Raw genomic sequence first — 14,721 nt, 5'->3', positions numbered from 1 at the left:
GTTGTCCTTTGTCCCTTTTTGCTTTATATTTGGAAACTTTGGAGCGTCCATTTGGGAATCCGGGGCAATCCAGGGGGTCAGAGTGGGACAGCATGTGCATAAACTTTCCATGTTTGCAGATGACGTACTGTTTACTATCGTACACCCTAATAAGTCCCTTTCGTCACTGGTTGAAGAACTTACTAGGTTTGGAGAGGTCTCTGGTTATCAACTAAATGCAGACAAGTCCGAGCTCTTAAATGTCACAGTTGCGGGGAAACAATTTAGTGCACTGAAGGAGAGAAATCCCTTTAAAGTAGTTGAGAAATATCTGAAATACTTGAGAGTTAAGGTGGGTCCTAAACTGGAGGATTTATTTCAGTTGAAAGGGGTTTGGTTAAAAATTTTATACAACTTACAAGTCTGGGAAAGGAAAGGATTCTCCTGGCTGGGTAGAATATCCACGGTCAAGATGAATATACTGTCCAAAATTAATTGTTTGTTCCAGACCTTGCCCATAGAGATCCCTACAGACTATCTTAAACAATGGCAGTGAAACCATTTTGTTTCATTTGGAGGCAGCGACCCCCTAGAGTTAGCGGTCAGGTGCTATTATCTCCCTAAAATCCGGGGAGGCCTTGGCATACCATGCCCTTTATGGTACTATGTGGCAGCCCAGGTACGATCAGTCGTGTCATGGCACACAAGAGGGGAATGTAAACGATGAGTACAATTGGAAACTGATTTATTAAAGGGCATCCCACCGACGACTTTGGTGTGCCTTCCATGTGGAACTCGTTGTTTCCCAGGCACGATTCCACCTACTGTTCGGCTTACCTTGAAAGTCTGTGATAGCTGGAAAAAAGATATAGTGGGAGATAAAGACTATTTTTATAGCACACCAATATTTTTAATAATGCCTTTAGCCCTGGATGATCAAGAGCCGTGACTCTTTCTTGGGCACTACGAAGTAAATGGAGTAACAGCCTCTTCGAAGCTCCGTGGAGGGCACCGGGACGATGGCGCCGAGGTCAAGGAGACGCTGTAAAGTTTCCGTGACCGCCCGGTGTTTTGCTGCCAGACCGCAGGGTGAAACCAGGAACAGTTGGCGGAGTTGGTGTGCAAAATCTAACGCGTAACCGTGTCTTATGATAGCGAGGACCCACTGATCAGATGTTATTTTGGCCCATTCCCCGTATAATAGGGACAAACGGCCTCCCACTACTGGAAGCGAGGAATGGAACGGCTGCACATGATTGTGAGGGCTTGCCGCCCGGCGCAGTCTAGTTGGAGCCGGGTCTACCGAAACGGCGCCCACGAAAGGACTGAGAGTTTGTCTGCTGCCTGCTGGCATTGTGGCGAAATGAAGAAACGGACCCCCGGGAGGTCCGAGGCCTCCGACCGCCACGAAATCGAGATCTGGAAGCAAAAGACCCTCTCGACTTTGGTCTATCTTCTGGCAACCGATGCACCTTATTTTCTCCTAAAGACTGAATCAGATCTTCCAGCTCCTTGCCAAACAGCAGCTTACCCTTAAACGGTAAAGATCCCAGCTGAGATTTTGATGACACATCTGCTGTCCAGTTATGGAGCCACAACAAGCGCCGTGCTGACACAGCCGACACCATGGATCCAGCCGATGTGCGAAACAAATCATAGAAAGCATCCGCACTGTAGGCAATCACGGCCTCAAGCCTACCCGCCTGACGCGCTTCCTCCTGGGAGAGAGAATCATTGGCTAGCAGCTATTGGACCCAGCGAACACTTGAGCATAAGGAAAAATTACTACACATGGCGAAACGAATTCCCAGGGCGGAAACCTCGAAGATCTTCTTAAGCTGAACCTCCAGCTTACAATCTTGCAGGTCCTTAAGAGCTGTCCCCCCGGTAACCGGGATGGTAGTCTTCTTTGTGACTGCTGCTGCCACTGCAGCGTCCACCTTGGGCACCCTTAACAGTTCCAAGGCCTCTTCCGGCAGGGGGTAGAGTTTATCCATCACCTTCGCGACTTTAAGCCCCAACTCAAGAGTATCCCATTCCTTGAATAGCAAGTCTGTTGCCGAAAAATGGAAAGGAAAAGCTGAAGGTGGCCCCCTAAGGCCTAACACCACTGGGTCCGTAGCCCCCAATCTAGACTCTTCTTGGGGCAGCTATGTCTCCAATTCCCCTAAGATAGCCGGAATGAGGGGACCCAGCTCATCTCTCCTAAAAAGACAGACGACCTTCGGATCATCGCCATCCGTCCCATGAGACCCCCGCAGACCTCCCTGCTGGGGGTCGGTCTCTCCCTCAACCCCCCTCAGGGGCAGGGAGAGTATATCAGGGTCGTCCTGGTCATCTGTGTCCGAAGAGGTACCTGGATCTGGCTGAGTAGCCCGGATACTGGATGGACGCTGACCCCCCTGTAGTCCCGGCTCCAGAGCGGCCTTGGCCTGCTTCCGGTCAGAGGGTCCTGACTGTGAGGCCTTTTTCTGCCCGCCTTCCGGGCCTTAAAGTCCTTATGCATTTGCAAAACAAAGTCTGAGGAAAACGAAGAGTCAGAAGAGAAATGGAGAAATTACTTACCTGATAATTTCGTTTTCCTTAGTGTAGACAGATGGACTCAGGACCAATGGGTATAGTGTACTGATAGCAATTGGAGATGGATCAGATTTCAATGTGACATCAGCCCTAGTACATATACCCCTGCAGGAAGTGCAGCTCTTCAGTATTCTCCTCGAAAAGCATTGTGGATATATGTATGACTGAATAATTTGAATAACTTGATTAACTTTATAACTTGGATAACTTGATTACATTTATAACTTAGTTAAGAAATAATTTGAACTGGTTGAATTGGCTATAGCTGGAGACTGCCAGTGCCCTCAACCGAGAAACGTCGACACCCGGTAGGATGGGTGTCCTAGGTGAAGGAAAGCATGGTTTACCCGTGAATCACTCGCTCCCGGGGATGTCCCCCGAGAATTCCATGAGTAACGGCAGCTGTGGGTGGGATGCTGAGTCCATCTGTCTACACTAAGGAAAACGAAATTATCAGGTAAGTAATTTCTCCATTTCCTAGCGTGTAGCAGATGGACTCAGGACCAATGGGATGTATAAAAGCTACTCCCGAACCGGGTGGGAGGCTGCCCGTGACCCACTTAGTACTGCCCTTGCAAATGCTGTGTCCTCCCGAGCCTGAGCACCCAGGTGGTAAAACCTGGAGAAGGTATGGATGGAGGACCATGTCGCCGCACTGCAGATCTCAGCGGGTGACAGCATCTTGGTTTCTGCCCAGGACACTGCCTGGGCTCTAGTGGAATGGGCCTTGACTTGTAAAGGCGGTGGCTTGCCTGCTTCCACGTAGGCCGCCTTGATGACTTCCTTGATCCAGCGGGCTATGGTTGCTCGCGAGGCCGCTTCCCCTTGCTTCTTCCCGCTGTGAAGGACGAATAGATGGTCCGTCTTTTGTACGGATTCCGACCTTTCCAGGTATCGGACTAGGAGCCTGCCGACATTGAGATGGCGTAGACTTCGAGCCTCTTCCGAATTCTTATGCTCATCTGGTGATGGTAGCGAGATGGTTTGGTTGAGATGGAAGTGAGACACCACTTTGGGGAGGAACGACTTAACTGTGCTTAACTGGATGGTTCCCAGGGTGAGTCTGAGGAACGGCTATTGAAAGCACAGTGCTTGTAGCTCGGATATACGACGGGCCGAACAGACTGCCTGCAGAAAGGCTGTCTTCATTGTTAATAGTCGGAGAGACAGGCCGCGGAGAGGTCTAAAGGAGGCCCCTGCTAGGAAATCTAGGACCAGGTTGAGATTCCAAAGAGGCACCGGCCACTTCAGGTGTGGTTGGAGACAATCCCTTCTGTAGGCCGTTCTGTAGGAATTCCAAAATCGACGGAATTTTGACAGAGCGTGGTATGATGTCGCGGACCTTGCACCAGGCTTTGAATACTCTCCAAATCCGTATGTATGTTAGTGATGTGGAGAACTTGCGTGCTCAGAGTAGGGTGTCAATTACTGCCCCCGAGTATCCGCTCTTCCTTAGGCGAGTCCTCTCAATGGCCAGACTGTAAGAGAGAATCGAGCTGGATCCTCTTGGAGGATCGGTCCCTGTTGGAGCAGGTCTCTGTGTGGAGGTAAGAACATAAGAAATTGCCATGCTGGGTCAGACCAAGGGTCCATCAAGCCCAGCATCCTGTTTCCAACAGAGGCCAAAACCAGGCCACAAGAACCTGGCAATTACCCAAACACTAAGACGATCCCATGCTATTGATGCAATTAATAGCAGTGGCTATTCCCTAAGTAAAATTGATTAATAGCCATTAATGGACTTCTCCTCCAAGAACTTATCCAAACCTTTTTTGAACCCAGCTACATTAACTGCACTAACCACATCCTCTGGCAACAAATTCCAGAGCTTTATTGTGCGTTGAGTGAAAAATAATTTTCTCCGATTAGTCTTAAATGTGCTACTTGCTAACTTCATGGAATGCCCCCTAGTCCTTCTATTATTCGAAAGTGAAAATAACCGAGTCACATCTACTCGTTCAAGACCTCTCATGATCTTAAAGATCTCTATCATATCCCCCCCTCAGCCGTCTCTTCTCCAAGCTGAACAGCCCTAATCTCTTCAGCCTATCCTCATAGGGAAGCTGTTCCATCCCCTTTATCATTTTGGTTGCCCTTCTCTGTACCTTCTCCATCGCGACTATATCTTTTTTGAGATGCGGCGACCAGAATTGTACACAGTATTCAAGGTGTGGTCTCACCATGGAGCGATATAGAGGCATTATGACATTTTCCGTTCTATTAACCATTCCCTTCCTAATAATTCCTAACATTCTATTTGCTTTTTTGACTGCTGCAGCACACTGAGCTGACGATTTTAAAGTATTATCCACTATGATGCCTAGATCTTTTTCCTGGGTGGTAGCTCCTAATATGGAACCTAACATCGTGTAACTACAGCAACGGTTATTTTTCCCTATATGCAACACCTTGCACTTGTCCACATTAAATTTCATCTGCCATTTGGAGGCCCAATCTTCAAGTCTTGCAAGGTCCTTCTGCAATGTATCACAGTCTGCTTGTGATTTAACTACTCTAAATAATTTTGTATCATCTGCAAATTTGATAACCTCACTCGTCGTATTCCTTTCCAGATCATTTATATATATACTGAAAAGCACCGGTCCAAGTAGCGGCAAGGGGCTCCCTGTCAGCAGTCTTCGCATGTCTGCGTACCACGGTCTTCTTGGCCAGTCCGGAGCCACTATAAGTACTGGTCCCCTGTGGTGTTCTATCTTGTAGATGATTGCGCCCAATAGGTGCCACGATAGGAAGGTGTATATCAGAGTCTCCTGTGGCAGGTTATCGATTCCCTGGGACTGGGGTTCCCGCCTGCGGCTGAAGAAACTGGGTACTTGGGCGTTGGACCGATTTGCCAGGAGGTCCATGGTTGGTGTTCCCCAACGGTTTACTATCAATTGGAATGCTGTGGTCGACAGCCTCCATTCTCCTGAATCTAGACTTTCTCTGCTGAGGTAGTCCGCAGCAATGTTGTCTTTCCCGGAAATGTGGACAGCCGAGATCTCTTGAAGATTCACTTCCACCCATGACATTACGAGGTCTATTTCCAGAGACACCTGTTGGCTTCTGGTTCCTCCATGACGGTTGATGTAGGCCACTGTTGTGGCGTTGTCTGACATTACTCAGACCGCTTTGTCTCGGAGTCTGTGAATGAACCTTAGGCAGACTAGTCTGACTGCCCAGGCTTCTAGGCGATTGATGTTCCATCCTGACTCTTCTTCGTTCCATTGCCCTTGGGCAGTTAGCTCCTGGCAGTGTGCTCCCCATTCTCGTAGGCTGGCATCCGTGGTGAGTAGGATCCAGGTTGGTGATAGTCTCATTCCCTGGCTTAGATGGGCTTCTTGTAGCCACCATCGTAGTTGGGCCCGAACTCTGTCTGGGAGATGAAGCCGTACGGTGTAGTTCTGGGACAGTGGATTCCATCGTGATAGTAGTGAGCGTTGTAGGGGGTCTCATGTGAGCTCGTGCTCATGGCACTACTTTCAGTGTGGATGCCATGAGGCTGAGAACTTGTAGGTAATCCCATGCTGTGGGGCGAAGTTCACTCAACAGGATTCGTAACTAGGGCATCAGTTTTGATCTCCTTGTCGGTGTTAGCATGACCTTGTCTTGTTTGGTGTAGAACCGGACTCCCAAGTACTCTAGAGATTGGGAGGGCTGCAGGCAGCTCTTGTTTGTGTTGACCATGCACCCGAGGCTCTCCAGTAGAGTTTTGACTCTGTTGGTTGCCTGGTGGCTTTCCTCTGGGGATATCGCTCTGATCAGCCAATCATCTAGATAAGGGTGCACGCAGATTCCTTCCTTCCTTCCTCAGTGTTGCTGCCACCACCACTATGATCTTGGTGAATGTCCGGGGTACAGTGGCTAACCCGAAAGTTAGTGCCTGGAACTGATGGTGACGGTCCAGGATCGAGAAGCGTAGAAAACGCTGATGCTCTTGATGGATTGGAATGTGTAGGTAGGCTTCCAACAGATCCAGGGATGTAAGGAACTCCCCCGGTGGTATCACCCTTATTACCGAGCGTAGGGTTTCCATGCGAAAGCGAGGAATCTTCAGGTGACGGTTGACCGCCTTGAGGTCCAGGATGGGTCTGAACGTTTCTTCTTTCTTGGGGACGATAAAATAGATGGAATAATGTCCAGTGTTTATTTGTTGTGGAGGTACTGGTGTTATAGCCTCTAAGGCTAACAATCTGGTCAATGGTCAATGCCATCCTCTTGGAAGGGTCGTGGCAGGGAGATTCCACAAACTTATCTGGAGGGAGGTGGTGGAAATCCAGGTAATATCCCTCTCGAATGATGGATAGGACCCACTTGTCCGAAGTTATCTCGACCCATCTTTGGTAGAATAGGGAAAGTCTGCCCCCAATGGCTTCTTCCTTTGGATGGGTCGGCTGATTTTCATTGTGGGGTGCGGCTGGGGCCGGAGCTCAAGCTGGCTCCCCTTTTATTGTGCTTGTTCCAAAAGGACTGGCTCCGGCCTGCGGGGCGGACCGCTTGATATGTGTTTCTATATGGGTTGAAGCGCTGTGATCCTCTGCCCCTGGAGGTTCGGTGGAAGTATCGCTGGTTTCTCTTATTCCTGTCCTCCGGTAGCCACGGCAGTGGGGACTCGCCCCATTTGTTGGCTAGTTTCTCTAGTTTGCTTCCGAACAGGAGTGATCCCTTGAAAGGCATCCTTGTGAGTCTCGTTTTGGAGGATGCATCTGCCGACCAGTTTCAGAGCCAGATTTGTCTTCTGGCTGCCACGGCGGATGACACTCTTCTAGCTGCTGTGCATACCAGATCAGAAGCGGCGTCCACGAGGAATGATACAGCTGGTTCCAGGGCCTCCCCAGGAGTGTTGTTCCTGGTCTGTGCTAAGCAGGCGCATGTCACCACAGCACAGCAGACCGCGATCTGTAGAGACATAGCGGAGACGTCAAAGGACTGTTTGAGGATAGATTCCAGACGTATGTCTTGAGCATCCTTGAGTGCTGCTCCTCCCTCCACCGGGATAGTAGTGAGCTTCAAGATTGCGCAGACCATGGCATCCACTTTCAGACATGCCAGGAGATCTTTGGCGGCTGGGTCCAGAGGGTACATGGCTGCCATAGCCCAGCCCCCTTTGAATGTAGTTTCTAGGGCATCCAATTCCAGGTCAATTAGTTGCTGGACGGCTTGTAATAGTGGGAAATGGCGGGAGGTCTGACGGAGTCCCTCTAATAGTGGGTTCGTCTTAGGTTCCCCCGAGGCACTTGTGCCCGGGATAGCAAGCTCTTTTAAGCTGTGTGTGACCAGGTCTGGAAGCTCTTCCTTGGTGAAGAAGCGTCTCATGGTTCGGTGAGGCTCTGTCCCTGGAGGGAGTTCCCCTTCCTCAAGGGGTTCTGAATCCTCATCTGAGTTGTCCGTGTCCCCAAAGGTGGGGCTTCTGGGTGGTGGGATCACTGCCCTGGGCATAGAGTGTCCCGGCATGTTGAGGTCCTCTGGTGGAGCCTGTGTCCCTATTATAGGAGGCTCCGGTTGCATGTGGACGAAGGTATGCAGACCTTTGAAGAATTCCACCCAGGAGATAGATGCTGGGTCTAGACTAAGGGGCGCCGTGTCCCTGGGGAGCCCCGTTTGAGGGGGGGGGTGTCCCACCGTGCAATGCTAGGTCTGGTGTACTGCTCGAGAGGCTGGAGCCCGGTACCGGCTGGGGAGTGTCGTGAGTTGGGTGCCCTAGGGCCTCTTCACACTGTGTACACAGGGCCGTGGCCTCCTCTTGCTTTGCAGCTCTAATGTGGCATGCTGGGCAAAGGCCCTGAGTTTTGAGTTTATTTTCTGGTTGAGCCATGGCTTGTGCACGTAAAATACAGTTGTGCGCTCCGGTGTGCATCTAAGTTGTGCGCTCAGGGAGATGTGCACGCTGTTGTGCGCACAAGTCGAAGTTATGCGCCCGGCACAGTAAGTGCGTGGTTATGTGTGTCGCTTGTGCGCCCGGTACTTGGCTCGCTTTTGTGCGCACGGATCGAAACGGCGGAAAGCAAAATGGTGACGGCGACCACGCGGACAATATGGCGACCACCTCGGAGGGTCTCCACGTGGGAGGACCCTCTGATCTGACCGGGGTCTAGCCCTGCTAGGGCACTTCAACCCAGTGGCACTGGTCCCAGCTGGTGACCTGTGCGGCTCCTCGAGCTTCGGAGACTTTTAAATAGATTTCTACCTTACCTTGTCTCGGCGCTTCCCGATCTCGTTCCGGGCGGTTTCCGGCTGCGGGGGGAAGGGAAAATACCTTCACCGCCGCGCTCGAGGTTGCACCCGCTGCCTCTCAGCCTCACCCGATGTCGGGGGCTAGGTCCCTGCTGAGGGTTGGCTGCCGGACCAAGGCTTCCCTCCGAGGGATCGCAGAAATCACCTTGGGAAATCTCAACTGGGGCAGGGACCCAATGGGTGTCACCGCAGGAGAGCGGGGCTCGTCTGTAGAGAAAAGGTTTCTTCTTATTTTGTTTTCTTTGTTAAAATTATTCTAACACTGTGCAACTGTGCAGAGTCCCTAACTGCTATGGAGACGAAAAATACTGAAGAGCTGCACTTCCTGCAGGGGTATATGTACTAGGGCTGATGTCAGATTGAAATCTGATCCGTCTCCAACTGCTATCAGGAGTACACTATTCCCATTGGTCCTGAGTCCATCTACTACATGCTAGGAAATCATCTCCATCCCCATCAGGGACCTCCGCAGCATTAGATAAATCAGGCCTCGCAGGTCTGTCCCCATCAGGGACCCTGTGTTGCGAGTACAAGTGCAGCGGAGGGTCCTCCCCCCCCCGAATGCTGTTTCCTGTGCCGCGGAGGCAAAATGGTGCCCGCCGCCTCCGATGCTGACCCCAGCGCACTCAAAATGGCGCCCGTTCCCGCACTTCGCGGTAACGGCTCAGGGCCCGACTGCAGCTCCCCAATAGTGCCGGTTATAGTTTGGACCCGGACTAAGACCCTTCCTGGGGTCGTGGAGGCTCCCTCTCCCCTGGAGAGACAAGCGGTACATAAACTATCGCATGGCGCTGGAGGCCCTACACGCGTCCCGACGCGGCATGACTGCAAGCCGACAATAAAATCTATCTCCACCCCTCCAAACTGCGGCGAAACGGAGCGCAACCACCCCCTAAGCGATCGGAGGGAAGGGAGAGTCGAGCCCAGCGAAAAGAACAAAAAAAAAAATTTTTTTTTTTAACCTAAGCACCTCTGGGTCCTGGATCCACTGAGGGGAGTGAGTCGGGCTCCCCGGTATCACCCCCAGGTAAATACTTCAGCTGGAAAATGGGTTGACCACCCAATACCTCAGCGGCCACTGAAACCAGACGGGGATGGTCCCTTCAGGACCTCCCACCCCCCTAGGAGGCAAAGACTGGGACCTGCAGGTACACACTGCGGTCTCTTACACTCCTGAGCAGAAGCTGCAGATTTAAATTTCTTTTTTTTTTTTTTTTTAAATACATAGAAACATATAAATGACGGCAGAAGAAGACCAAATGGTCCATCCAGTCTGCCAGTAAGCTTTCACACTTATTTTTTCATACTTATCTGTTACACTTGTCACTTATAACTAACTTTTTGATTCTATTTCCCTTCCACCCCCTGCCATCAATGTAGATAGCAGTGCTGGAGCTGCATCTAAGTGAAGAATCTAGCTTAATTGGTTAGAGGTAGTAACCACCGTAATAAGCAAGCTACTCCCACGCTTGTTTACTCAGCCTGTGCAATTCAGTCCTTGTTGGTAGTTCTCTGAATACTATCCTGTCTCTAATTAGACCCTAGCACAGACTGTAGGTTTGGCACCTCCTCCACCTGCTGGAGACAGAAGAATACTGCCAGGCTGTAGGTTGCACCAGCCTATATGAGGCGGAGTTTGTTTGGTAAACTTCTGTCTCCATCTGCTAGAGGGGGGGCCAAACCCAGGAGTCTGGACTGATCCGGGTACGGACAGGGAAAGACTATTTTTATAGAACACCAATATTTTTAATAATGTCTTTAGCCCTGGACGATCAAGAGCCGTGGCACGTAGATGGGAGGAAAGTGGGTGCTCTCGACTTGGGCATCTCCTACAGGAGGGCACAGTGTGGGATTTTCCTGATCTTGTAGGCCACTTTGGAATACTTTCTTCTGATCGGTATTTCTATATACAACTTCACCATTTTATGTCTCAAAATAAGGTGAAGCACGATTTAAGTATGGGTAAATCTCTGTTTGAAGGCTTTTGTGATAAAGCAGACACTTTTATGAAGATTATATCCAGAGTGTATAAGCTTCTGAATGGTGAGCTGCGGGAACAGCCATCCCATATAAAGACATTTCAGGTTCACTGAATCCGCAGCACTGGATGCATAACTTTCTCATGATTAAGCAGTGTTCTATCTCCGCTTCGCTTGAAGAGCATGACTATAAGATGCTCTACCTGTGGCACATTACCCCAGTTAAGCTGCATAAATTTTACCCAACAGCTGATAATCACTGCTGGATAAAGTGTGGTGGGTGGGAACCTACTTTCATATGTGGTGAACTTGCCCAAAGATGGTTCTATATTGGGAAATGGTTGTGCAGCTTATATTTGATGTGGTGAGAATTCAGGTGCCTAAGGATCCTCTTTCATTTTTACTCTATATGTACCCGAAGGAGATGGTACCTTTTGACTTCCATTTGATTTTGCAGATATTATTAGCAGCGCAAGCAGAGGTTGCATGTAAGCTGGAAGCAACTTGAGGTGCCAACAAGGCAGAAGGTTAACCAGAGGTTGGCGAACATATATTATTTAGAAAAATTGACAGCTATTAGATACAAACAGCTGGATAGGTTTACGAAACGATGGCAGTGTTATATAACGTGGCTGGAGCAGGGGTTGAAGGTAGATCCCGGTGTTCTGCCCACTTTGTGTGGTTAGCTTAACAGTCGCCGGTCTTGGCTTTCAATATCACAGTCTGCTTTCTGTTTTTCTGTTCTCTGTAGAATAAGAACTAGAATGTTGCCGGGGGGGGGGGGAGGTAAGAGCATTTTGCTGGCTAATAACCATGTACTATAAAAGTTGAACAAGACGGGTCAGACTGTTGTGCTGTTTGATGTAACATTGTGAATATTATTCTGTTGTAATGTTGCAGGCCGTGTGGCCTAGATTTGATGTTTAATTCCTTGAAAACATTAACTAACTAAATAAATAAATAAATAAATAAAAGTATGCCGCACGACCAACTCCTTCCTAGCCGAGCCACAGGGGGACCCCATAAACAGACTCCTGCGTGCCTGAGCAAATTCTAAAGCGTAACAGTTTCTTATAATGCTTAGGACCCACCGGGCCGATGTTCTCTTGGCCCACTCCTCGTAAAAATGTGTGAGATGACTTCCTATCCTCGGGACGGATTAGTGGACCAGCCTTGCTTCATTGTGTAGATTTGTTGCCGCCAGAACCAGATACCTCCTTGCCCACTCTACGGGCCCGAAAGGACTGGTTCCAGGACTGCGATCTCCTGGAGGCCGGTCTCTGTCCCATAGCTGGAGCTCTATTCTGCCGAAAAAGCCTATGGCCAAGAAACGAGAATGTGCTGGAAGAAACCCCTTGGGCTTGTCTTCAGGCAATTTGTGGACCTTATTTTCACTCAAAAGCTTTATCAGCTGCTCCACCAAAGAGGAGCTTGCCCTTGAATGGCAATGCCCCAAATGAGCCTTAGAGGAGACATCAGCCGACCAATTTCTCAACCAAAGAAGTCTCCTGGTGGACAGAGCGGACACCATTGTCCTTGACGAGGTACGAATAAGGTCATATAGGGCATCCGCGCCATAAGTGACTGCGGCCTCAAAATGATCTGCTCGCTGAGAACAGCCTGGATTAAATAATAAAATAAAAGAATAGCTCAGCATAACTCAGCACAAGTGAAAAAAAAGGCATTTCTGTTAAAATGAGCAATAACCTTGAGCAAGAAACTGAAACAGTTGGTACAGAAAGTTTGCCCATAGCTCAAGGCCTGAACTACTAAACAGTGAAGAAGGGGGGTATATTAGATATGGCACTTGGCAAGCTTTAGCATTAACCACAGTTTTAGAAAGCTTCAGTAGCTTTCCATTCCAAATAAGGAAAGTCCCGGAACAGAAAAAAAAAGTAGAACTTTGCCAGCAATGCCTGTATATAACAAAGCAATATACCATGTAGAATTTGAGCAGACTCTGAGGCACATCATTATTAGACTGTTTCAATCTGTTCCCAAGAAACCTCTGTACTTTCTTGCATTCTTATCTGTTTCTATTTCTTGCATTCTTATCTGATCTGATTTCCTACTTTACTTAATAAAGATTATTGCTTAGACATGAGGCTGAGATATTTCTTTGGTTACCGGCCATATAACCCGAGAGGTATGGTCCTCGGGATGTAAACACAGGTGAAAAGGTCCCTGGATGAACAAATACTGTTCATCTGAAGTTGCTGCACCCACCGCAAAGATGCCCGAAGCATAAAACTACTGCAAACAGCCACCCGGATGCCCAGAGCAGAGACCTAAAAAATCTTTAGGTGCACTTCCAGCTTTTTGTCCTGTAAATCCTTCAGAGCCACGGCCTTGCTCAGCAGGAACAGATTGTCGGCTTCATGCTGAGCAGCCTTCGCCCCCCCCCCCCAGACCAGTGCTGTAGTGAAAAAGCTGCCGCAGTTCCTCCCGACAAGCCTTCCCCCGCTGAGAGTCACTGGGAGCAGCGGCCATCCCGTGATAGACTCATGGAGTCGCGACAGCAAATGGAGCACCGGTCCCAAGTCCTTAGGCATGTCTGAGCACTGTGCGGACCATGCAGCAGGTAGCCGCATGGGGGGAACAGGAAAAAAGCACCAGGAGCCCAAAGACAAGAAGAAAAATCCCCCAAGCTGCTTCCCTGCACCACCTGCCCCAGGGAGAAAGCAGAGAAAAGGCTAAATAAAATGCTGTCCGAAACTCCGGTCAAAACTTCTTTTTTTTTTGGTAACCGAACTTTACAATAAAATCACAGCTGTACAAAAAACACAATAAAAGGAAAGAGACAGCCTTATCTGAAGTCTGGCAAAGGATTTTTCTTCCCCCGAACTGTGGAAGCTGAGGGAACTGGACCACCAGCTTTCAACCTCCAGCATGGCAATCAGAGCAAATTTGGGTCACCAATCCCTGCTTGTCTGTCCCTACAACCAGGAGGGATGGTAGCACCAGGACCTGCCAACCTCCTAAGAGGTAAATCCTCTTGGAAGAAACCCTTCCTTTCCTTTTTTTTTTTTTTTTATGAGGTTCAGAAAGGAAAATTAGTTCTTACCTGTTAATTTTCATTCCTGTAGTACCGCGGATCAGTCCAGACCATGAGTTGAGCCTCCTGTCCAGCAGGTGGAGACAGACTAAAACTGAATATATGTGGACAGAGCCTACCCTGGAGCCCTTCAGTATAACTATTGTCAAAGCAGAGAACTAAACATCATGGAACAAGCAAGTAACAGAAGAACTCGAGCACACAACAAGAGAACTCTGAAAATTGGAAACAAGAGAAACAGTGAATGAACTCTGTGCATGGGCACTCTTGCTTAAACGTCCACAATCATCACATAGATGCTTCCGGTGCCTCCTATTAAGGAATACATAGAACAGAGGACACAGTATTGGAAGGATAGAATAAGGATCTTTGAGCGGACAGGAAGACAAGAAAGGGAAGGGCGTCTGGACTGATCCGTGGTACTACAGGAAAGAAAATTAACAGGTAAGAACTAATTTTCCTTTCCCTGTATGTACCCGGATCAGTCCAGACCATGGGATGTACCAAAGCTTCCCTAGACAGGACCCAAACACTGGCGCCTGAACATCCAGGTGGTAATGACTAGCAAAAGTATGCAGAGACTTCCAAGTAGCAGCCCTGCATATCTCCTGCGGGGAGACTGACTGGCTTTCCGCCCAGGAAGCCGCCTGCGAGCGCAAGGAATGGGCCTTGAGACCCTCCGGGACTGGACGTCCCTGACAGATGTAGGCCGACGAGATCGCTTCCTTCAACCAGCAAGATATCGTAGTCTTAGAGGCCTGGTTGCCCCGGTTGGGGCCACTCCATAAGCCGAAGAGATGATCGGAAACTCGAAAGTCATTAGTCACCTCCAGATAACGCATGAGAACGCATTTTACATCTAGACAGCGGAGATCCTCCCCGCCGGGACTCGCA

General features: G+C 49.3%; 1 protein-coding gene across 3 annotated transcripts in view; it reads right to left on the bottom strand.

Moving 5' to 3' along the window:
• Positions 1 to 14,721, bottom strand: part of VPS9D1 (VPS9 domain containing 1) — a 306,602-nt gene that overhangs the window by 34,758 nt on the left and 257,123 nt on the right. Inside the window, exon 14 of one of the 3 annotated variants that reach the window (XM_029608217.1) lies at positions 12,079 to 12,392. The exons of the other annotated variants lie outside the window; for them this stretch is intronic. Coding sequence (XP_029464077.1) covers positions 12,365 to 12,392 — 28 coding nt within the window. The 3' untranslated portion in view covers positions 12,079 to 12,364. Of the gene's footprint in view, positions 1 to 12,078; positions 12,393 to 14,721 lie in introns of those variants that run through there. 3 annotated transcript variants of the gene reach the window in all.

Source organism: Rhinatrema bivittatum, chromosome 7 (genome assembly GCF_901001135.1).
Source record: "Rhinatrema bivittatum chromosome 7, aRhiBiv1.1, whole genome shotgun sequence".
NCBI classification, from domain to species: Eukaryota; Metazoa; Chordata; class Amphibia; order Gymnophiona; family Rhinatrematidae; genus Rhinatrema; species Rhinatrema bivittatum.
The sequence above is the reverse complement of the archived record's forward strand: the minus strand, read 5'-3'. Positions and strand labels throughout refer to the sequence as shown.